General features: G+C 44.8%; 6 protein-coding genes and 1 non-coding gene across 7 annotated transcripts; 2 read left to right on the forward strand and 5 right to left on the reverse strand.

Moving 5' to 3' along the window:
• The first annotated feature begins 8,619 nt into the window (after positions 1–8,619).
• B0H65DRAFT_231123 (uncharacterized protein) lies at positions 8,620–9,964 on the forward strand. The gene is made up of 2 exons (XM_062822179.1): positions 8,620–9,467; positions 9,534–9,964. Exons 1-2 carry the CDS (start codon positions 9,007–9,009, stop codon positions 9,865–9,867), a joined length of 795 nt encoding a protein of 264 aa, XP_062680607.1. The 5' UTR covers positions 8,620–9,006; the 3' UTR covers positions 9,868–9,964.
• On the reverse strand, positions 9,778–11,717 carry B0H65DRAFT_231149 (SRP40, C-terminal domain-containing protein). Its single transcript, XM_062822180.1, has one exon. It carries the CDS (start codon positions 11,567–11,569, stop codon positions 10,061–10,063), a length of 1,509 nt encoding a protein of 502 aa, XP_062680608.1. The 5' UTR covers positions 11,570–11,717; the 3' UTR covers positions 9,778–10,060.
• A 1,266-nt stretch (positions 11,718–12,983) lies between these two features.
• B0H65DRAFT_428153 (peroxisomal biogenesis factor 11-domain-containing protein) lies at positions 12,984–14,658 on the reverse strand (the record flags this gene model as incomplete). The annotated part of the gene is made up of 3 exons (XM_062824738.1): positions 12,984–13,885; positions 14,017–14,159; positions 14,258–14,658. 3 exons carry the CDS (start codon positions 14,656–14,658, stop codon positions 12,984–12,986), a joined length of 1,446 nt encoding a protein of 481 aa, XP_062680609.1.
• A 477-nt stretch (positions 14,659–15,135) lies between these two features.
• On the reverse strand, positions 15,136–17,370 carry B0H65DRAFT_469463 (uncharacterized protein). Its single transcript, XM_062827010.1, has 3 exons — positions 16,831–17,370; positions 15,773–16,760; positions 15,136–15,711 (listed from the first exon to the last, which is right to left on the reverse strand). Exons 1-3 carry the CDS (start codon positions 17,152–17,154, stop codon positions 15,542–15,544), a joined length of 1,482 nt encoding a protein of 493 aa, XP_062680610.1. The 5' UTR covers positions 17,155–17,370; the 3' UTR covers positions 15,136–15,541.
• A 513-nt stretch (positions 17,371–17,883) lies between these two features.
• On the forward strand, positions 17,884–18,893 carry B0H65DRAFT_231167 (trimeric LpxA-like protein). Its single transcript, XM_062822182.1, has 2 exons — positions 17,884–18,505; positions 18,644–18,893. The coding sequence occupies exons 1-2, from the start codon at positions 18,035–18,037 to the stop codon at positions 18,830–18,832; spliced, it is 660 nt and encodes a 219-aa protein (XP_062680611.1). The 5' UTR covers positions 17,884–18,034; the 3' UTR covers positions 18,833–18,893.
• A 360-nt stretch (positions 18,894–19,253) lies between these two features.
• B0H65DRAFT_t325 lies at positions 19,254–19,341 on the reverse strand. Its single transcript has one exon. It is a non-coding gene; the product is annotated as a tRNA-Lys (tRNA).
• Positions 19,342–19,406: 65 nt separating this feature from the next.
• Positions 19,407–21,797, reverse strand: B0H65DRAFT_231155 (uncharacterized protein). Its single transcript, XM_062822181.1, has one exon. It carries the CDS (start codon positions 21,497–21,499, stop codon positions 19,694–19,696), a length of 1,806 nt encoding a protein of 601 aa, XP_062680612.1. The 5' UTR covers positions 21,500–21,797; the 3' UTR covers positions 19,407–19,693.
• Positions 21,798–21,866: the final 69 nt, after the last annotated feature.

Consider the following 21,866-nt stretch of genomic DNA (forward strand, 5'->3'; position numbering starts at 1 on the left):
GGGTGGCTGAAAATAACCGGGTTATTATTTATTAAATCGTAAATTAATATATTAGTAATTTCATAATAAAATCCCACTTATATTATTAATTTAGAGAAATAAATAATATTACCTTTAGTTAGACGTCTATTAGCGAAGTAAAGGATTTTTAGTATTCTTACTTTATAACAGGGAAATTGATACCGGTAAATAAAGCGTCTATTAATGAAATTAAAAGTAATATAGCCGTTATCGACTAAGGTAGAATAATATAATTTATACGATCCGTTAAATAAATAAATATGAAAAAATTAATAAATTAGTGTATTTATAACGGCTATTTACAAAAAATTAATATATTTCGATTATATCTAATTATATAGGGATATTTCCCTTTTTTCCTCCCAATCCTATAAATTTATACTTCTAATTACAATTTAATTTAGAAGTTATATATTTTCCTACTAACTGACAATATTATTTTATTACCCTAAATAAAGTTAACGAAACTGGGCTAATAAGCAAGGATTAAATAGGCGGGGGCCGGGGCATTCTAATAGTCCTAAGCGGCCGCGGAGGCTATACTTATAGCGTTAACTTAATAACCCCTAACCCGGCAATATTAATTATACTACTATTAACCGTAACTATACTAACTTTATTAAAGAATAGTATTACTTCCTTTACCGCCGCCTCTACCGCTTCTACTTCCTCTACGACCTCCGCTTCTACTGTAAAATAAGCGGACCTCCTTTTTAAAATTAATATTAGTATAATACGCAATTAAAAAGTAACCCTAACGGCCGTAGCGGGTATAAACGCTTATTTACATACGGTAATCGAAAACTTCTTAGGAAATTATACTACGTAGGGTAATATCGGTAGCAGATATTTTATTAATATTAATATTTATAGCGGTACTACTTTAATTAATAGGCTTATCCGTAGTAGAAATAGAAGTAATTTTTAATTTATAGAAGAGGTTAATAAAATTATCGTAGTAAGTACTATCTTCGAAATTCTAAGCAAAGCCCCGGGCAATTTTAAACTACTTTATATAATTATTATCGGCGGGCTAAGGGTATTAAAAAGCGAAAGCGGCCCGGACCTCCTTAATAATTTTACTACAAAAATAATAAACTTTTATAATATCGTCAAATTTATAATAATCGACGAATAAAATAAACTAATCATCAAAAACTTATTAGCGTATATCCTTAATTATTTTTAATTTATTTAATTCGCAGCAAACGTAAATAATAAGGTCGATATTATCGTATTTAATATTGAATTTAATGAAGAGGTTTATTATAATCTTCTATTTCTACTTCATATTATCGGTAGAATATTCGAAAATCGTAATCAAATCTAATTCAATAGTAGAAAAGGGCGTACCCTCTAAAAACTTAACGATATATAAAAAACGTTTAACCTTAGGCGTAAAGTAAATAGCTTTATCGATTTAATATAATTTAATCTTTATATGCTAAATTCAGTAGCGCTCTACGCATTCTAAGAGGGTATTACCCTTAATATTAAACGGCGGGACGTACGAATAGGACAATACCAACCATCCGTTACTGGTAACTATAATTAATATATTAAAATCGTTTAGGGGGTTAAAGTTGCTCGGGGGTCCGGAGTTATTAAAAATAGGGATTTAGGCCAGGTCGTATATAAAATTAACAGTATTTACTTATTTTAACCGATCACGGAAATCATTAATAGGCTCAACGTATTTCTCGTATTATTTTTAAAAAGCGAAGTTAATATTAATTTTAAAATTAGTAAAAGATTATTTTAAAGTAACAATCTCTTTATATAATTTATTAACCTTAAATTTATATTAGAAGGCCGTACGTAATAACTAAATTACTATTGAATTTAACAACCTCCCTTTAAGAATCTTCTAACTCTTCTTCTACTCTTTAAACGTAATCGTAAGCCTTAATAATATTATTGTAAATTAAACGATTTAAAGTGATAATTACGTTATAAAAAACGGGGATAGTCGTAAAAACGAAGGCGTATTCTATAATCGAAATCGAAGGGAGGCCGGTAAAAGGATTACTATTAAGGTTTATAAATACCTCTACAAAGTTATTATAAATCGCTTAATTTATGGAATCAACAACTTAGAAAGCTCCGATTACAATAGCTACAATAAAATTATTTATAATAACTAGGACGCCCAATATTAATCGCTAAATTAATTGCAACAGCAATAATCTCTTAAAATTACCGTCTTAAAAATAAGAGGAAAGAAAGGACTAGATACCTAATTAATTAATTAATTAACTCTTAGCTCGGACCTAGGGATATTAGAATCGAATTTTATATTTATCCCGTTAATGAGGGCCTAAATTTTAAAGGGTCGCAATACGAAATTTACACCTATTTAAGAATTTAATTAATTAATTAATTTCTCCCTTAAGCGCATGTAACATAATAATAAAGTATAATAAATTATTACGGAGCGAAGTACTATTAGGGGTAGGATAAAATATACGTTATTGTACGGAGGAGAGGAAAGAAAGGTGTACGTAGAGAACTAGCTATATAGGCGAGAGCCCTAGTAGGCCAGTCCGTACACGCGCACACGTGCAGCTATACGTAACTGCTGTACTCTAGGCATAGTACATAAGGCAGTCAGTGTAGTGCCAGAATGTCATAGGCTAGCCCTGTGACATCTTAGTACTCTTATCACCGTCGTTGCTATTGCAATTCCAATTGTCGCTCGGGAGACAATGTCTACGACCAAGGCCGACGGAGGAATGCAATGCTGCTCACGGGAGAGACTTCCAAAATCGCCCTCGAAAAATGCCCCTACGAGGAATTGAACCCCTGACCTCCCCACCGTTAAACAGAACATACTATGACAGGCTAGAGTGCATATGCCTAGTAAGCCAAACCTATAAAAGATAGGATGATGTTCTGCTTGCTAGGCAGAACTCGTAATGCACACTATAAGGCCAATGTCAACCTGTGATAATAATAGCTAAAAATATAATAGCGAAAATTAAAATAAAATTGCTAATAATAAGGATATTTATTAAAAAGGTAAGAATAATGAAAAATTTAAAGGTTCTAAAGGAAAAAGGAAGCTTTAGTCGGATAAAACCGAAATTTAATTACGTAAGAAATTTAATATCTCTATATTTAAAGTATACGAGAGAAGATTATATTCTTTAAAGGATTATTAGTATATCAACTTAAGCGCGAAGCCGAAGTATATTATAAGGCTATTCCCTTCTATTTAACGTATTATTAAAGCTAATTTCGCGAAGGACCCCAAACTTACTAAAGAGGCTACGAAAATTGTAATTGAGAATAGTAGTAAAGAGAAGGCTCTTATGAAGGAGGAGAACACGTAATTACCTATTGTAATTCGAAATTTTGCTTATAGAGCGACCTTTTAAATTAACGGAGTATATTAAATTGGGAACGAAATTTACCTTCTTAAGAATTTAACGATATTCGATTTTAGTAATTCTTTTTATATATTTAATAAAACTATTCGTTTGCTTTATTTTTATTATATTAATCTAGATAATTCTTTGTAGGCTAGCGATATTTAAATAGCGATTAAAAGGTTTAGAGAGGTTGACGTCGTTATTAAGGGTAAGAACGGTCCTTTAAAACTATAATTAAAGGAGGTCGCCTTTTACTTTAATTTCGCTACTAATTTCGTCACCTATTTCTAACTATAAAAGTAAAATGTCTATTAAAACTACTAACTACTAAATAATTATTTAAAGAAATCTAATAATTTATTCTTTTATTATTTGGATACTATTTATAATTAAACAGTTATCGAGATTATCCTACGTTTATTTACTAAAGCCTCGTTTATAATGCGTCATTATAAAATTTATTTCTATACGAAACGCCACTCTAAATAATTAATAGAAATATAGTATCTATAATTTGGCTACCCGGGACCTTAAGTAATTGACTACTTTTAAAATATTAATAGAATTAAACTTACTAATTAAAAATTACGCAATATACCCTTAATTACATACGACACGTACGCGATAATAAAGATTAAATAATAAGTTAACCATATAATTAAAGACTAAGGTTTTAGATTTGGAAAAAAATTCATTATTAATTTCCTCGAATTTAACAAAAGAATTAACGAGGTTAAATACTTTCTCCTCATTACTTATTGATAGTCCGGATACATTTAGGATTATTACTTATTAAAGTATTAAACAATTACTATAACTACTACACTAATATTTTATATCAATATACTACAATACTGATACAATATTAAAATTAAAACTTTCGAATACAATAACGAATTTATAACTAATAAGGTCAAATATAAATTATTATAATAAAGGGCGAATTTTGAACCTTCTACTCTCAATATATAAATATAGAACGGTAAAGTAGAGCGTTTAGGGGGTATTATTAAAGAAAGATATAATATTATATTAATGAATTCGAAATTCCCAATAGATTTATAGCCGGAAATCACTTGCATAGTAATTTACCTTATTAATCGTTCCCTTCGTTACTTATATAATTAGAAATCTTCCTTCGAACAGTTTTATACCTATATTATATAATAAAATAATTAATAAGAAGCTCGTAAACTAAATTTAAACCACTTTAAAGTTTATAACTATAAAGCTTTTACTATAATAAATACCGTATAGAAGAAAGAGTAGCGGCGTTAAAAATATTTACCTAAAATATAAATAGGGTTTGTTATCAATTATTTAACGACTTCTATCTATCGTATATAGAATCCACATACAAATTGGATTATTTAGACTAGGGATATAATCTTTAACAAGAAGATTACTTATAACCTAAATCTTAAAAAATTGAAAGAGGACCTCTAAATAAATAGTAAAGAATTAGCGGATTTATTTAATAAAATTGACAAACCGTATAATTAACCTTCGAAAGTATCCGAATTATTAAAGAAAAAAGGTTATAAACTATAGAATAATATCGATAATACAAATATTAAACCGCTCCTTTCGAGCCTCGTCAATCGAAAATACGAATAATATTAAGAAGATTCCTAAGAAGGGAGTAATTAATTGTAAGAAATCGCTATTTAGTAGCCTACTATAAAAAAGTATTTATCGAATATACTATAAAATTATACCCGCTATTTTTATTTACCCCGCCAACCGTACTCTATATTAATTATTTAATCAACCGAACTATCGATAAGTATTTCCATTAGTAAAAATTATAAGAAGTTGCCTTTAACGCTAATAGATTATTATAGCTAATAATGAAAATAAATAGGAAGATAATTACTAAGGTAGAAGTATAACGGCTAATTATAAAATATAGCCGTTTCAATAGGGTTTACCAACGGGATTTACTAATTATACCCAAATATTATAATAATTTTAATAACCATTTATTCGGTCAATTATTTAAGTAAATAGAAGAAACTTATTTACAAAGTTATAAAGATATACAAACGTAGATTGAGATTGACGAAGGCATATTATAGGTAAAAAGTAAATAAATCTTCGATTATATATAAGTATACGCCTACAAATTTAATAAAAATAATATGTTTAATAAATATAAAGTAGAATTCGTTGTAAGAAGGAAGTAATAAAGTAAAACGGGAATAAATACGTATACCTCTACCTTAATAAGGAAATTATTTAAATCTATTATTACTCTAATTATTTGTTTGAACCTTAAATTTATTTAATACGATATAATTAATACTTTTATTAATACCTTTTGTAATAAGGAGATTTATATACGTATACCGTCTAGGTATCAAATCCCCGGCAAGGTACTCAAATTAATTAAAATACTATATAGTTTCCGACGAGTACCCTTATTGTAGTAACGCAAGTTTAGCAGAGTATTTAAATTAATAAGATTCGAAGCAATCCTTAAGGACCCTTATATTATAAGAAAGAATAATATTTTTATACTCTATTATATTGATAATATGATCTTTATATTTAATAAAAATAAAATAGAAAAAATTAAAAAATATAGGATAGAATTATAATTAAAATATTATTTAATTAGAAAAAATAAATTCTAATGGTTTTTAGGTACTGAAATTATATATGACCGAAATTAGGAATAGATTTAATTATTTTAAAAAGTATATATCGATAAAATTTCGAAATTATTTAAATTTAATTATTGACTTACTCTAGTACTTATAAGCTATAAGGAATTAGTCCCTTACAAGGGTATTGCTAACTATATAGAAATATATACTTATTAAATTAATATAAGATTATTATTATATATAGTAATTAATATTTAATTAAATATTACCTTCGTATTAAATAAATTAATTAGATATAATTATAATCCTAATTCTACTATATAGCCGTTAGTAAAAAGGTTATATAATATCTTCGAATAACGAAAATATAGGGACTCTACTTTAGTGGTAGTAATAAATTTAAAATTATTTCTAATGCTTCGTTTATTAATAATAATAAAATTATAAGAGTTTATAAAGGTTTACTATTAAATTCTATAGTAGTCTAATTTATTAGGGAATAATTAAATAGATTATAGTTACTACATTAACAATAAAAATAAAATTGTATATAATTAAAAAGGTAGTAAAGGAAACCCTTTTTATAAACTGGTTAATTTTAATTCTAAGGGTAAAATTATTAAAGGACCCTATCCCTACTCTACGATATAATAACCAATAAACTATTAAAGTACTTATAAAAGAGATGCCTACTTTTAATATAAAGATAAAGTATATAAATATTTATAAATATTAATTAAAAGAGGAGATTATTAAGAAGAAAATACTTAATATCGAATATTTAGAGACGAAATCGATGCTAGTAGATAGATTGATGAAAGTATTAGGTATTCTAGAGTATAGGAAATTTAGGAAATTGTTACGTATAGCCGAAGTGCCGCCGTAGAAGGATAGCGGAGGAGAGGATAATCCGGTACCAAAGAAGGTTAATTTCGATAATTTGGATAAAATACTAAGATTGAAAATATGAAAAGACGAGAGTAATATATAAATAGTTTCACTTTTAACCTCAAAGAAGTAAGTAGAGGTTTGTAAGTGAGGGGGTATATTAAATTCCAGGGTAGTATTCTACCTAGATATAGGTTAGATGCTAGAGTCCCAGCCACTTAATTTATAAGTCTTGGCAAATATAGGTTACCCCCAAAACCCCCAGACCTTCTGGAGCAGAGCGCTCGAGTCAGTCACACAGAATCAATCAACCAGATCACACCAGTAAATCTGACACAATCCCGTCGCTGCGCCTCTTTTGACTTCTCTAGGCGGTTGTGAGGTTGTCCAATCGCAAGGGACCGTAGCCAGTGAGCTGGCTGTAGAATCTTAGTACACAGGCCTAAGCATTTACTGGTTTGTGCACGACCCAACTCAACGGAGTACGTACCTTGGTACCTCTAATAGTGCTCCCAATGAGCCAAGCCGAGCCGAGCTCGAGAGTATGGCTCGACTCGGCTCGTCTCCACATACCGCTTTTTTTCATTCGATTTGGATTCGTTCTAGCCAGCTGTAGTCTAGTACTGCCCACTTTTCTAAGCCGATCGCAAGCAAGACCCGCCCAGAGTGGGTATTTGAACGTGGTGGCAGGGGGTAAACCAGTTGGCTGGCACTCGCTCATATGCCCAGATAGGGTATGGCGGCCCGCTATACCCTTTCTGAGCGAATCCAAATCGAATGAAAAAAAGCGGTAGAGGCCAGCTCGGCTCGGCTCTAGCTCGGCTCGCTATGGGCTCGTTAGGCTTGTTTTGAAAATAGTATACTAAAGACCTCTGTTGTTGCTATAGCAACGAGAAGTAACCACTTCTTACTACAACCTAACGCGTAAAAAGAGTAAATTACTCACTTTGACGTATGGGCGGATGCTGAAATATACCCCCGACTCTACGTATATACCTGGATCCGGTCATTCTGCAGAAGAAATTGGGGTACATACACCAAAAAATATTGGAGAACCATACTATACAAGCCTGACGAGCTATGACGAGCCGAGCCTAACCTCCAGCTCGTTCAAAATACCCCCCCGGCTCGGCTCGTACCAAAATATCTGGGCTCAGCTCGGCTCGCCAACGGCTCGGCTCATTGGGGCTACTGCTCTAATACAAGACCCCAAAGACCAAGTTCAAAGGCCAACTCCAACTTCAACACCTCCGTCCACCACACGAGCTTGCCGTAGGTTGTTATAATTCTTCAACCCCATTCCAGTAGACAATGACTTAGGCCGTCCGCTAGTCTTTCTTTGAGGACCGACAACACTTTCTACTCTGTTGGCCGACATGAGACGCCGCCACAACACAGTCGCAAGCAAGACCAACAGCCCGTGACCATTTTCCACTTCGATTGTTGTCCACTTGCTCGAAACATCATCTGGTGATAGCCCTCCAGTTAGCACATCATCAGCTGATGGTAGAAGAAATCGGCCGCACGAGCTTCACAAGAGTGTCATACGCAATCAGTGAATCACCTGGAAGCTTCAAATCCAAACGCCTTCAAGCTCACCGTATACCTACCTACCGGGGCCGGCCGCCGGACATATCTAAGTGGAATACCAACCAAAGACACCAGCAATCTAGTTTGTTCATCCCACCATCTAGCTGCGCCAAACATATAGTCAATTGAGCGGAGTTAAGGCACAAAAACACCGATTATCTCCTGAAGCTGCCTAAAGATCACTTCACTCACTTTCATTGAATCCCCCAACGCCCAGTCACGAAATACCTGATCTCCGGCTGACATTCCGGACCTGCGCTAGTCATCCAGTAAGCAGCAACTTAATAACCGGATCCGATGAGATATCCCTTCCACGAAACTTTTCAAAAATGTCTGTTGGAACAGGTTGAAAACTTGCGATCTGAAAATCCCGGTTTGGATTGATCACACAGGCTTGTACCCCTTCCGGACCGACCGGGGTGTTTGAATGACTACCGGTATGTTTCCCTTGTCATCGTTCGGGCCAACATGTGAAAGGGCAAACCCGCCTTCATTCACGTGTGCCAACACACAGAGCCCGGCAACAGATGTGTGTCAAGAAACAAAGCCCAGAACCAGATGGATCGATCAACTGGGGAAGCCTTTCCAACTGCCTCAGGTTGATAACGTCAATCAGCCTTTCTTTTCTCCATTCACACGATGACGGAAATGCGTTGCGCAGCCAACCAACCAACCATTGTCCATCCGAGGCTGTGCCGGTTTGCCTCAGCCCTAACGACCCGCTTGTTAGTTTGGGGTTTGACTGTTTCCGGTCCCTTGGGACACCAACGGTGCTCAGCCCTGTCCGTCTTGACGAACAACACCACTCACTAGTTCACCAACATAGCCTAACGAGCCGCCTTGATAACTGCCGCACGCGAAGTAGAAGATCTATCTGCCTGTCATCGTATTTCGCGAACGGTCAAAGGAGGAGACAAGACAACACGCCAATCAAGCCAACAGCCTCTTTCAGACCTTTCACCATTCCGGATGTCATACGTTGTACAGTGTACCGAACGCAGGCGGGTTCTGCTTGACGCTTGACCGTTGGTTATACTGACAGGGATGGGAAAAGTCCAGGTTACGGGAAGTTTTACAGACATCATCATGACCAACTCAACCTCACGAGGCTCTCACGACCAGCGTGGAAACACCAGAGCAAACTCTACTCTGATCGTCAGTTCACGGCCCCAACCGGCAGTCAAAACCAAAGACACAATCATCAAGTAAGTAAGGTTGATGTAAGCTCGTTATATATGGTTTCGATAACTTGGTACCCGCGCATCGAAATCAAACTCCGCGTAAGTCCAAACCAAGCTATCCTAGTTCTAGTCTATACACAGGAAGGAGATGGTAACGACGAGAACATGTCGTTGTCCTCTGGCCAAGTGAAGAAAAGATGCACGTAACCCCCCAGACAATGCATCAAGATAGGAAAGAGAAAAAATGGTATATCGCAAATGCAAACGAAAAGCACACAGAGAAGACTTTGGCCGGTCGGAAAGAGGAAGCAGAGCTTTTGTTATACCAGTGAAGGAACCGAGTTTTAGCAAAAAAAGAGAAAGGAGATCAGACAGGACAGAACAGGTCTACAATGACCGTTTAGTCATCGAACTTGATGCCACCGACGGCGAAGGTGTCGATGGGTCCGCCCCGGTAGCTGCCCCTCTTCTTCTTGTTCTTCTCCTTGGTGAAGCCCTTTCCTCTGGTGACAATTAGATCCTCGTGCGCCTTCTGGCCCCACGCGTGACCGGCGAAAGCGTTGGAAGCGAGACGCGGGTCAACTACGACGTCCTTGCGCACGCGAGAGAAGGGCTGGATCTCCTTCTTGGGTGGCGGGCCGTTGGCCTTGCCGCGGTTGTTGGTCTTCTCCGCGTTGTCAGGAACGGGAGTAGACTCGGTGGAAGCCTTGATGGTAGCAGAGGAGTCGGAACCGTTAGTGGAGGCGGCCTTCTTGTTGTCGGTCTTCTTCTCGTCCTCGGAGTCGGAAGAGTCAGAGTCGGACGAAGAATCGCTGGAGGAGCTGTCGCTGGAGGAGCTGTCGGACTTGACAGCCTTCTTGACTTCCTTCTTGACCTCCTTCTTCTCAGCCTCAGACTCAGAAGAGTCAGAGTCGGAGTCCGAGCTGGAGTCGGAATCAGACGAAGAGTCAGAAGAGGAGTCGGAGTCGCTGGAGGAGCTCGAATCCGAATCGGAAGAGGAATCGGAGGAAGAATCAGAAGACGAGGAGTCGGAGCTAGAATCGGAAGAAGAGTCGGAAGAGGAAGAGTCAGAAGACTCCTCCTTCTTGGCGACAGCGGCCTTCTTGGGAGAAGCAGCCTTGGCGGCGGGCTTCTTCTTGTCGTCTTCGGATTCGGAGGAAGAAGACGAGTCGGAGGAGTCAGATGAAGACTCAGAAGAGGAGGAAGAAGACTCGGCGACCTTCTGCTTCTTGGCCTTGGGGGCCTCATCCTCAGAGCTGGAAGAGTCGCTGGAGGAAGAATCGGACGAAGAGGAAGAGCTCTCGGAGCTGGACTCGGCCTTGCGCTTGAGAGGGTTGGCGGCAGGGGCGGCGGGGGCGGCGGCCTTGGTCTTCTTAGCCTCATCCTCGCTAGAGCTGGAGTCGCTAGAGCTGTCGCTGGAAGAGTCGCTGCTGCTGCTAGAGCTCGAGGATTCGGCCTTCTTGGCGGGGGCCTCCTTCATCTTTTCGTCTTCACTGTCACTATCGCTGTCGCTGTCCGAAGACTCGGACTCGCTAGAGCTGCTGCTCTCGTCATCGCTGTCGCTATCGTCGCCACTGGTGCTGCCGGCCTGCTTGGGCTTGGCCTCCCAGGTCTGGAAGATAGAAACGAGGGAAGCGTCGGAAGACTTCTTCTCCCAGCCGTTCTTGGTGATTTTCCTGGTGAACTCGGTCGCGGCGTCGGCAAAGTTGTTCTCGGTGAGGAATTTCTCGACGGCGGCAAGGAGCTGAGCGGAAGGCTGGGCGGCAGCCTTCTTCTTGTCGCCCGACTTCTTAACGACCTTCTTGGTGCCGGCCATTTTGGTTTTTGGTTCGGTAGAGGCTGCTGAGGCAGGAGCGGTCGACGAGGAGGTAGTGTTGTTGGAGAATAGCCAGGAAGGCGGGGCGGACATGGAGGTGAGAATTCGAAAACACCAAAAGGATCCTCTGGAACTCGAACAAAAATCGGTTCTGGACAAAGGACGCGGGCGCGCTGGGCGAGGATCGATTGCGGAATTCGAAATTCAATGGGCCTCGCGACGGACGACTGGCAAAAATTTACGGGGCTTGGCTGAATTGGGCCAGACCGCCTTCTCTTTTGGGGTTTTGCCGCATTTCTCCGCCCTTCGGCCTTCCTGATGCCCTTGCATTCGGGTACCTCGTCCTATGTTTCTTGCTGCAGCTGTCGGACAGTTGCAAGGCGGGGTATCCTTGCTGCGCCAGCTCCAAGACAGAACAGGGTTCAAGCGTCTGTTTTAATCCGCATAGTCACTTTGACTTCCTTAAACTGTTAGTGTCAGCCGATGCTGACCCTTCTCACAACCCAACACTTCTTGAACACTCGTCATCCAGCAGTCGATATTTGATCGTAGGAGGATTATGATAGCACTTGAAAAGACAACGAGTGGGAAGCCATAAAACCGGAAACTCATTTGACTCAGGTTCTGTTCGGCCCTTATTGCCACCAGCTCCTCAACGGCTCACTCTTCGAATCGTCCATGGAAGGGTGTTGGCAGTTGGTCCATGAGGCAGACGAATAGGCTCGACTCCCATTTGCTCTCCCACTTGGATCTCCAACTTCGAGTGTTTCAACGTCAAGACATTATACAGAGTTATGGGTGTGCCCCTTGGCCACAGAACCGCTGACGGGTACAGGCCATCCTTAGGCCCTCGTTCTCTTCTAGTTTTCAAAGCTATGTGTGGAATAAAAGGTGCTTTCTTCGTATTACTGGTAATGGACGCGTCACAACGATGATGGCCCCGCAGAAGCTACCCTATGAAACCATTTCAGAAGGGATATATGAGGTTCAACACCTGGTAGAAGTTAGGGAGCTATAAATGAGAATGTGCTCCTGCTTGTGTGGCTGCTCCGAGCGTTCTCATCTTGACATCACCCGTTGCTGCTTCTAACATCCCTATCCCATTTATCAACCTCTGAAGTTTTTACGTTCCTCAATCTAACCCAAGTTCCAACATGGGAGCGCGATTCGTCCGATGTCCATCGCCGCTTGATTATACGCCTCTATACATACGCTGGATGGTAATGCCTTCCGCTGACACCCCTTGGATCTTGAAACGTGGTGAGGGAGTACAGGGTTGCGAGTTGGTAGCTTTACGGGTTATGAACATAAGTTGTTATATATTGGACTATATGCGATGAATGAAACCGAAGATTCGAAATATATAAACACGTATGACCCCTTAGTTTGCTGATACAACAAATGCTTGTTGCCCTTTTTCTTTTCGCACAGCTTTATACGAGCGTCGCTATATCCAAGGTTTAGGTTTTTATGAACAAGAACCACCACCAACTCCACCACCACTCATTCACCGCGCACACTTCTCCCAGACCTCTACACCAGTAAGCCACGTACTTCCAACCATCATAAGCCCAATCATGCCCGGCCAGTCCGGAAACCACCCAACAACAGCACCGGGCTGAGCAAGATCAAGCAGATCAGCCATGACCCTACGTTGGATCCGCATGCAGCGATCCTTCCGAATCGCGTTCCTCTGCTCCTTCTGCTCCAACACCGCGCGCTGGCGTTCCTCCTCCTTTAGTTGGTTACCATGCTCATCCTCCTCCTTTGTTCCTGTCTGTTTCTCCTTCTCCTTCTCCGTCTCAGCAGCATCACCGGCACCATCAACGCCAGCCTGGTCCCGATCATTCACCAGCCTAACCACACCCGCAACCACCCCGCAAACAAGCGCAAACAACCAAAACCTTTGACCCTCCACATGCAAAAACCTATTAACCTCCGCTCCCCACGGATCCAGCCCCGGCACGCCCAGCGCCGCGAAGAACCCCAGCGCCTCGAAGAGGTTGTACATCCCGTTAAAACTCTTGGACATGATATCCAGCCACATGCAGTAAATATCCGCCTCGCTCTTGTCGGTTTCCGTTTGTGCCTGGTGCTGGTAGTAAAGAGTCGAAGCAGAATGAAAACTCTCCAAGAAGCGAAAGAGCCGGAAGAAGCGCCGGCCTTGGGATAGTTTTGAGCGGACGCCTAGGGCGATGGTGATGATTTGGGCTTCTGCTTCGGTTGACGGGGGGAATGATTCTTTTAGGGGTGGAGATAGGTTGAATGTGCTCAGACCCATGACGAGGGAGGCGCGGAGGACCTGGTGGAGAGTGTAGAGAAAGAAGATGAAGATGGAGCGGATGGAGGGGATGTGGGCGATGCATTGGGCGAGGGCTTGGAAGAGGCGGAAGGTGCGTTCGAGACCAGCTGAGGGGAGGGTGTTAGTTAGGTTGGATTGTCGTTTGCGGTGGATGTTGGGTTGGAGAAGCGCAGCAGAGAGTAAGTATCAAGTGCCCTCAGCGCAGTGCTGGAGCGTGAAAGGAGGGGAATCAACTTACTGGCATCCGTCCCAAACTTTATGAGAGTCTCAAAGTTGCTTCGCTTTTTCACCTTCATCCGCTCAACCGTCACCACAGCCCTCTTCCCATCAGCCACAACCGGCCCCTTTTCGTCCATCGTAACGTTAGTGTTCTGAGTCATCCTAACTTCCCCAATCACCCAAACCTCCAAACAAATCAATGTATGTGTATGCGTGTTCAAACTCACAAACACAATTCAACAACACCCCAACCTCAAGACCCAATCCCCTTCCCACCACCAGCACCACCCGCTCCTCCTCCTCCCTGTCCTCCTCCTCCTCCTTTCCCCCCTCCCTGCTGACCCCCCCTCTTCTTCTTCTTCTCCTTCTCCTTCGCGTCCTTATCCGCTTGTTGCCGACCACCCAGCAACGGACCAGCCAACAATCCTCCCACGTCCTGATTCGATCCCGTCCTCAGCGACAGCGAGTAATAGTAGTAATAGCCCCTAAAGCTGGGGATGCCCGTGGGACGGGTGATGTGCGCGCCGGGCCCGCGGAGCGAGGTGGATGCGTGGCGGGCGTGGATGCCGAAGGAGGAGCCGGCGACAGAGGCGGAGGAGGAGGGCGGGGGGAGGGAGGAGGTGGATTGGGAGCGTTGGTGGGAGAAGCCGCCTGGGGGCATTTGGTGTGAGAGTTTGGGCTGGGCTTGGATTTGTGTGTTTAGGTGCGTGTTGGATGGGGGGTGGTTGAAGTTTGTTGGGGTTCTCAAAAAGTTGTGGTCTGATGGTGAAGGTGGTTGTGAGTTTTTGAGAGTAAATGATATCCCAAAAAGCGGTAAAGAGTCTTTGAGGGTTTTGGCTCAGAGGATCTTCAGAAGAAGGCCTGTTATATATGAACGATTAACAAAGCCAAAACAGAACCCATCTGCGTGACTGTTTACGACCTCTTATGAACCTAAATAAGGAAAAACAGAGGGGCAAAAGAAGGCTGTGAAGCTGTGGTTTGGGTGTCTTGGGAGGTGTTTATTGGGCAGGCATGGAGCCCTGGGAATGTTGACAGGTCATCAGGGTCCCCAGAAAAAGGCTGTTCTCGGCTGTGAACGAGTGGAAACTCCGCGCGGGAGTTCCCCGGACATAAAGTGGAGGTTGCTGTGATGATCGCTTGATCGGCTTTGGGCCTGAATTTGTCAATGGTTCATAGCGGAATGAGAATCATCACCACCAAAACAACAACACATGCGATCTGACCGGATCGTCAAAGACATCTGGTATCTCTCCTGAACGCATTGTGTCTCATCCAAATTCAATACCCCCTTATTAAAATCACGCCAACTCAGCAAAGCATAAAAGCCAAAATAAATACAATAACATAAGCCCAACCGGGGCAGTCTAAGAGCTTCTAGGGCATGGCTTTTATGCACAAACGTACAATACAGACACGCATTAAACGCGGCCGGTTTTCTCTATGTTAGGCTTGTAACAAAGCAGGCTCTTTGCGTACTGGGAACGCACTCTTCCGGCCTCCATCCTGTTGTTCATTATTCACTGTTGTCATCGTGTCACCCCTTACATGCCAGGGGAGATAAGCTTGCCCTGCTGTCTGGCATTGTGTTGCCAGCCGCCAGCAAGAGCCTCACCACCGTTCTCCTGAGCAAACTTCCGCATACGGGCCTCCAGCTCGGGCCGGAAGTGGCGGATGAGGCCTTGGATGGGCCAGGCAAAAGCTTCGCCGAGAGCTAAACAGATCATTGTCAGTGCCAATCAACAATGATCATGGAACAAACCAGATAGACCTACCGCAGATAGTGTGACCTTCAACCTGCTTAGTCAACTCCTGGAGCATATCAATCTCCCTCTCACGTCCCTGGCCCTTCTCGAAACGCTTCATGATCTGCTCGGTCCACTTGCTGCCTTCACGGCAAGGTGTGCACTGGCCGCAGGATTCGTGGCGGTAGAAGTGGCTTAGTCGGGAAATGGCGCGGACGACATCGGTGCTCTTGTCCATGACGATAAGAGCGGCAGTACCCAAACCGGACTGGCTGTCCTTGAGCGCATCGAAATCCATCAACTGGTCATCGCAAATGTGCTTGGGCAGAATAGGCGTCGAGGATCCACCGGGGATGACGGCTAAAAGGTTATCCCAGCCACCGCGGACACCGCCGCAGTGCTTGTCGATAAGCTCACGCATCGGAATGCTCATCTCCTCCTCGACAGTGCACGGGTTGTTGACGTGGCCGCTGATGCAGTAAAGCTTGGTACCCTGGTTGCGCTCACGGCCGAACCCGGCAAACCAGCTGCCACCGCGGCGGCAGATGGTGGGAGCGACAGCAATAGTCTCGACGTTGGCGACAGTCGAAGGGCAACCGAACAGACCGACGGCAGCGGGGAAAGGAGGCTTAAGACGGGGCTTTCCGGGCTTGCCCTCGAGCGACTCGATCAAGCTGGTCTCCTCGCCGCAAACGTAGGCACCGGCGCCACGGTGGATGTAGACATCGAAATCGTAGCCAGAGCCGCAGGCATTCTTTCCGATCAGCCCATCAGCATAAGCCTCGTTGATAGCGTTCTGTAGAACGGCAGCCTCCTGGATGAACTCGCCACGGATGTAGATGTAGGCAGCGGTAGCATTCATGGCACGGCCGGCGACCAAGCAGCCCTCGACAAGCTTGTGGGGATCCTTGCGCATGATCTCGCGATCCTTGCAGGTACCCGGCTCACCCTCATCGGCGTTGACGACCAGATAACGGGGCTTGTTGTCCTTGTCCCAGTCCTTGAAGTTCATGAAAGACTGGCATGCGAGAGAAAACAGTCAGTACAATTGGTTTTATTTTTCTAATGGCCCGTTTGCGAAAACACACCCATTTGAGTCCCGAGGGAAAACCAGCTCCACCACGGCCTCTAAGACCGGAAGCCTTGACCTCGCCAATGATCCAGTCGTGACCCTTGAGGAGAATCTCCTTGGTCTTGTGCCAATCGCCCATCTTCTTCGCATGCTTCAGGTCGGGCGGGTAACGGCCGTAGAGGTTCTGGAAGATGCGGTCCTGGTCCTTAAGACCGCCGTAGTGGCGCACGGGATTGGCAGAGCCATCTTGGACGGTCGCAAAGGTTCGGCATTGCTCGACGGCGGCGCGCGAGAGGGTCCTGGCCGACGCCTTGGTGGGCGCCGCGGTACGTGAAAGCATGATGAAAGTCGTATCTGCTCCGGACACAGAGCAGTGTGGAGTATGCCTATGGAGGCCGGGAGCGGGAGGGGACTCTGGGGGTCGTCGTCGGGGATGGGGACTCGAGAGGAGTGGGTGAGGTTATTCCACTTGCCCACTTGTTCCCGTCCCCATGGGGCTGGTGGCCTTCAACTTCATGGACGTAACCGATTCTTTCGCCATTCTGATTGGCCCATTACTATAGGCTCAGGTGTGGCGCTTGGGCCTGTGGCGGGAGCTTCTTGGTGCTCCGAGGTGAGCGAGGTCACGGTGCCAATGCACTGCAGAGTGCCCCTCCGTCCCAAGGCTGCAAGTCGGAAGCTGTGGCCGATTGGCTGGGCCATCTCGTCTCACCTCCTTACATCTTGCGCTTTGTTCCTGCGTCAAGATGCCCTCTTCTTTCGTCCCAAGGTGCGCATGCAATGGCGCATGTTGTCCAGGTTGAAAGTTGGAAAGAGTTGAAGGTTGAAAGAGCTCCACGAAAATTTAAAGACCTCAGATCCAACAGATCCATCATCCGCGAGTCAGGGATGCCCTTTGCAAACGTCAAGCATGCATGACTAGCAAATCCCCGCCCACCAAACCCACGACCTCCATCTTCATCTCCATCAACTCCATAAAGTTGACGATAGCGCCCGAGCTTCCAAGCTCCCAGCGACCCAGAGCTTCGGCCACCCAATCTAGATCTCCGCCCGATCGAGCGACCAATATCTCCAAATATCGGCCGGACGAGACCGACCGCCCAAACTAGAGACAACATCTTGTGCACAAGATCTTGTTTACAAAGACAACAAATACCTAACGCGACGGTACATCGGCCATTACAGTGTCTGGACACCAACAAACCACAACCACAACAACAATGTCATCAGCAACCCCCTCCCCCGGCCCCAGCTCCTCCTCTGCCCATGGGCACCACAAACGACACTCCATCCTTCCCGCCGTCTCCCAATCCGGCCCCAAGCCCCCCGTGCAATTCTCCTCGTCCTGCACCATCGCCGACAGCGCCCTCCTCACGGGCGCGCACACCATCATCGTCAGCACCGAGAGCGTGATCCACCCGCGCGCGCGGCTCGAGTCTTTGGGCGGTCGCGTCACGGTCGGCCGGCGCTGCATCGTGCACGAGCGCGCTTGCTTGGGGGCAGCCGACCTGCAGGGGAGGTATCACAAGGGGAGTCCGGACAAGGAAGGGCGCTCGATGGGCGCGGTGACGCTGGGCGATTATGTGACGGTCGAGGTGGGCGCGCAGGTTGAGAGCGGCGGGACGGTGATTGGGGAGGGCACGACGGTGGGCATTGGGACGAGGGTTGGGGCGGGGGCTGTTGTTGGGAAGGTGAGTTCAACTGTCGACACAAGTGTTCTATCTCTTGCTCCAGTGCATCGGTGATTGATGTGCTGCTGGACCTACTCGGTCGTGGCTGTATGGGACTGGACTGGTTTGGACTGGACTGAAGTACTGATATTGCCACAGCATTGCACCCTGACCGCCAACAGCACCGTTGCAGCAGGTGAGGCTATTCCAGACTACACGGTAATCTACTCGAACGGCCTACGGAGAGTCGACAGAAGAGGAGTGTCGGATCTGAAGAACAAAGCACAAGCTCGCCAAATCGATGTCCTCAGGCGAATGATACCCAGCAACCCGGCAAAATTCCAATGATACCCAGGTTACTTGCTCCCTGATGTGCTGGTAATGAGTTCACGTGCGGTGTCATGTTGCCCTGGTTGCAGTGGAAGAGAACTCTTGTGTTGAACGAAACTCGAACTATTCTCGAAGAGCTTCAATCACAACGGTATCGAGTGGCATACACAAACATGCCGAAAGGTTTTGAGATAGGTCTCATGTCCTGCCATACCAACATCACCATGAATGTAAAAGAAAAAAAAGAGGGTATAGCTCGGCTGCGCGAGAGGAAAGAGGGGAATAGATGGAGTGTCATAACATAGACATGTTCATGCTTTTTAGGGGAAAAGGCAAAAAGGACACAAGAACAAAAGAAGAATTTGAAAAAGAGGGAAAAGGGCAGCTAGCTCGCATTGCTAGGGAAAAATGCAAAAATTGAAGGAACGATCGGGAATTGAGCCCGACGTGGGGGTCGAACCCACAACCTTGAGATTACGGAGGAACTCCTTAAGAGTCTCACGCTCTACCGATTGAGCTAGCCGGGCAAGCGGCTATCAATCACTCCTTGATGAAAAGTGTGCTGAATCTAGACCTTATGAAGTCAATCCGAAATGAAAATTTTTAAAGTTCAACAATATCAACCAAAACAAGACTCCTATTTTCTGTATCCCTTCACTGACTGCATTTCCACCCAGACTACCAAATACCAAAATATGTTTATTCATTCCCCTTTCACCATGTGATATTCCCTTTTTTACACCATCTATAGAAATCCTGATTGTGCCGTAATCATAAATGTCATGACGTTCTTAGTTCGAGTTCGTTGTTATCCCAACTGAATCTCCTATTGCATTACCTATCCCGTCCCATCCCATCCCATCCCATCACTCACTCAACTCACAAATACCTAACCTTCATCCACTCGCTCGTCCCCAACCCCAGATTTAACCCATTCTCCGCCCACCACCTCCTCACCCTCGTCTGATCGCCCAACGAATCCTCCAGCGCCTCCTCGATATCCATCGTCTTATACTCCACCCTCTTGCCCTTCCTCCCATTCATACCGGGTAGCTCCCCATGCGCATACCTCCGCCACCACTCCAGCACGGGGATATGCGCATGAAAAGTCGGCTCTATAAGAATCTGATTATCAAACTGCATCTTATCGTCCCCCCTCAGCTCGCGCCACAAGTCCAAAATTTTCACCTGGCCCCATCTACTCGCCATCTTGCACACCTGCTCCTGGTGTTCTAGGGGGACGCCCGACTGCTCGAGCCACCAGCGCATGATCTCCACGTGGCCGTACTGCGCCGCCATCAGCAGGGAGCGACCGGGTTTGAGGGAGATGTTGCGCGACGGGTGTTCTCTTTGGGAGGCGTCCCGCCACCATTGGAGCACGTCCAGGTGGCCTCGAGAGGTGGCTAGCTCGAAGGCGGATTCGGTGTATTTTAAGGGCAGGCCGGAGCGGCGCCACCATTCGAGGACGGGGATGCTGCCGCGCATGGAGGCTAGGTTGAGCGCTTCCGTGTCGTATTGCTTTTCCAAAAAGGAAGGGGAGCGCGCCCACCATTCGAGGATGTCGGTGCGGTAGTAGTAGGCCGAGGCTTTGGTCGGGATCGTCTTGCCGTCGAAACACTTGAAGAGGTGCGGGAAGTTGGACTCGATGTAGGTGAGGACTTCGGTGAGGCCGAATTTAAATATTAGGTGGACGGCGAGGGCGGAGAGATCCTGGAATGATTCAGGCGCTTGCGAGAGCTTTTCGCAGATGGCTTTGGTGTTGGCTGTCAGGAGCGTCCATTCTAGCTCGTGCATGAATACCTGCAACGGGTCGTTGGGGTCTTTGGGTTGGAGTCGCCAGCCTTCGCTCTCGGGCATGGGGATGGTGGTGAAGACGCCCATGGAGGTGGCTAGCTCCCAGTCGTTGGTGTATTCGAAGATCATGCTCCATAGTTCTGGTGGTAGTGTGCTTCTGGCCTTCTTCCCTGTTGCGGCGGATGTTCCCTGCTGAACGGATACTTCGACGGTGTAACCGATCTTGAGCAAATCGGCCTGGTTCTTGATGATCGCCAGTACTTCATTGAAAGCATCCCATTTCACGATACGTTTCGGGTTCGGGGAGTCGTCGTAATGCCACAGGATTGGGGGAAGTACCCGGATCCAGCTCCATTTCCGATGAAGCTTGCTGATCTGTCTCTTAGTCATTGGGTTCTCCCACATGTATGTGGTCATGCCAGGTATAAGAAGTATCCTCTTGGAGGCATCCCAACCCCTTAAGACCTCCAGTAACAGTGTATCTGCCATACCGCACATCATCCTCGCCAGGTGGTCCGCATCGATGGGCGCAATGACGAGAAGGTCGGCCCATTCTATCAGTTCGTAGGCTTCCTGCTGATATGTTTCGATCTCCTTCCCCGTAAGACCATCGGGTCCATCTGCCCTCAAGCTCTTGTTCTTGTGTACCATAATTTCTTGTGCTAATCGGTGGGTCATGTCGTCGACTATCGCTCGTGTTGTTATTTGGGGCTCTTTCGACAGGCGGACGGCGATGGCCTGCGCGTAGGCGACATCTCGAGGGCCATTTGCGGCGATCAGGAGACGAAGTTTTCGAGGACGTTGGATTTCGTTTAGGGATGCCGTAGACGGAACGCGATCGATGGCAGATACCCGGCTAGCAAGGCTAGCAAGAGAACCGTTGCCAGCCATGGCGGCGAGCTGGCGGTATTAGGTGTGTTGTTTTCGTTCGTTCGTTCGTTCGTCCGCTCGGTCGGTGGTTCGCAGGGCGCAGTGTTTGTTCGGATTCGGCTCGATAAAGAAGGATCAGAATGCCGTTTCAGGCCTCGAATATTGCGCTTTTTCCACCGTGGATACTTTGCTGAAATCAATAGATCGGAAGGCGTATTCTTGCCAAAACACCGATATGCTGTTGTGTTTAAGCCGATATTGGGCAACGATGAACCAAATCAATCGTAAGGTAGCGAACTGCGATTGGCTTATCTCGGAAACCGTCGGATAAAAGGGTGCTGAATGACGACACTGGTCTTGCGATCAGAGGATTGTTGTTGTCACTGTC

Source organism: Neurospora tetraspora (genome assembly GCF_033439725.1).
Source record: "Neurospora tetraspora strain CBS 560.94 chromosome Unknown B0H65scaffold_5, whole genome shotgun sequence".
Taxonomy (NCBI): Eukaryota; Fungi; Ascomycota; class Sordariomycetes; order Sordariales; family Sordariaceae; genus Neurospora; species Neurospora tetraspora.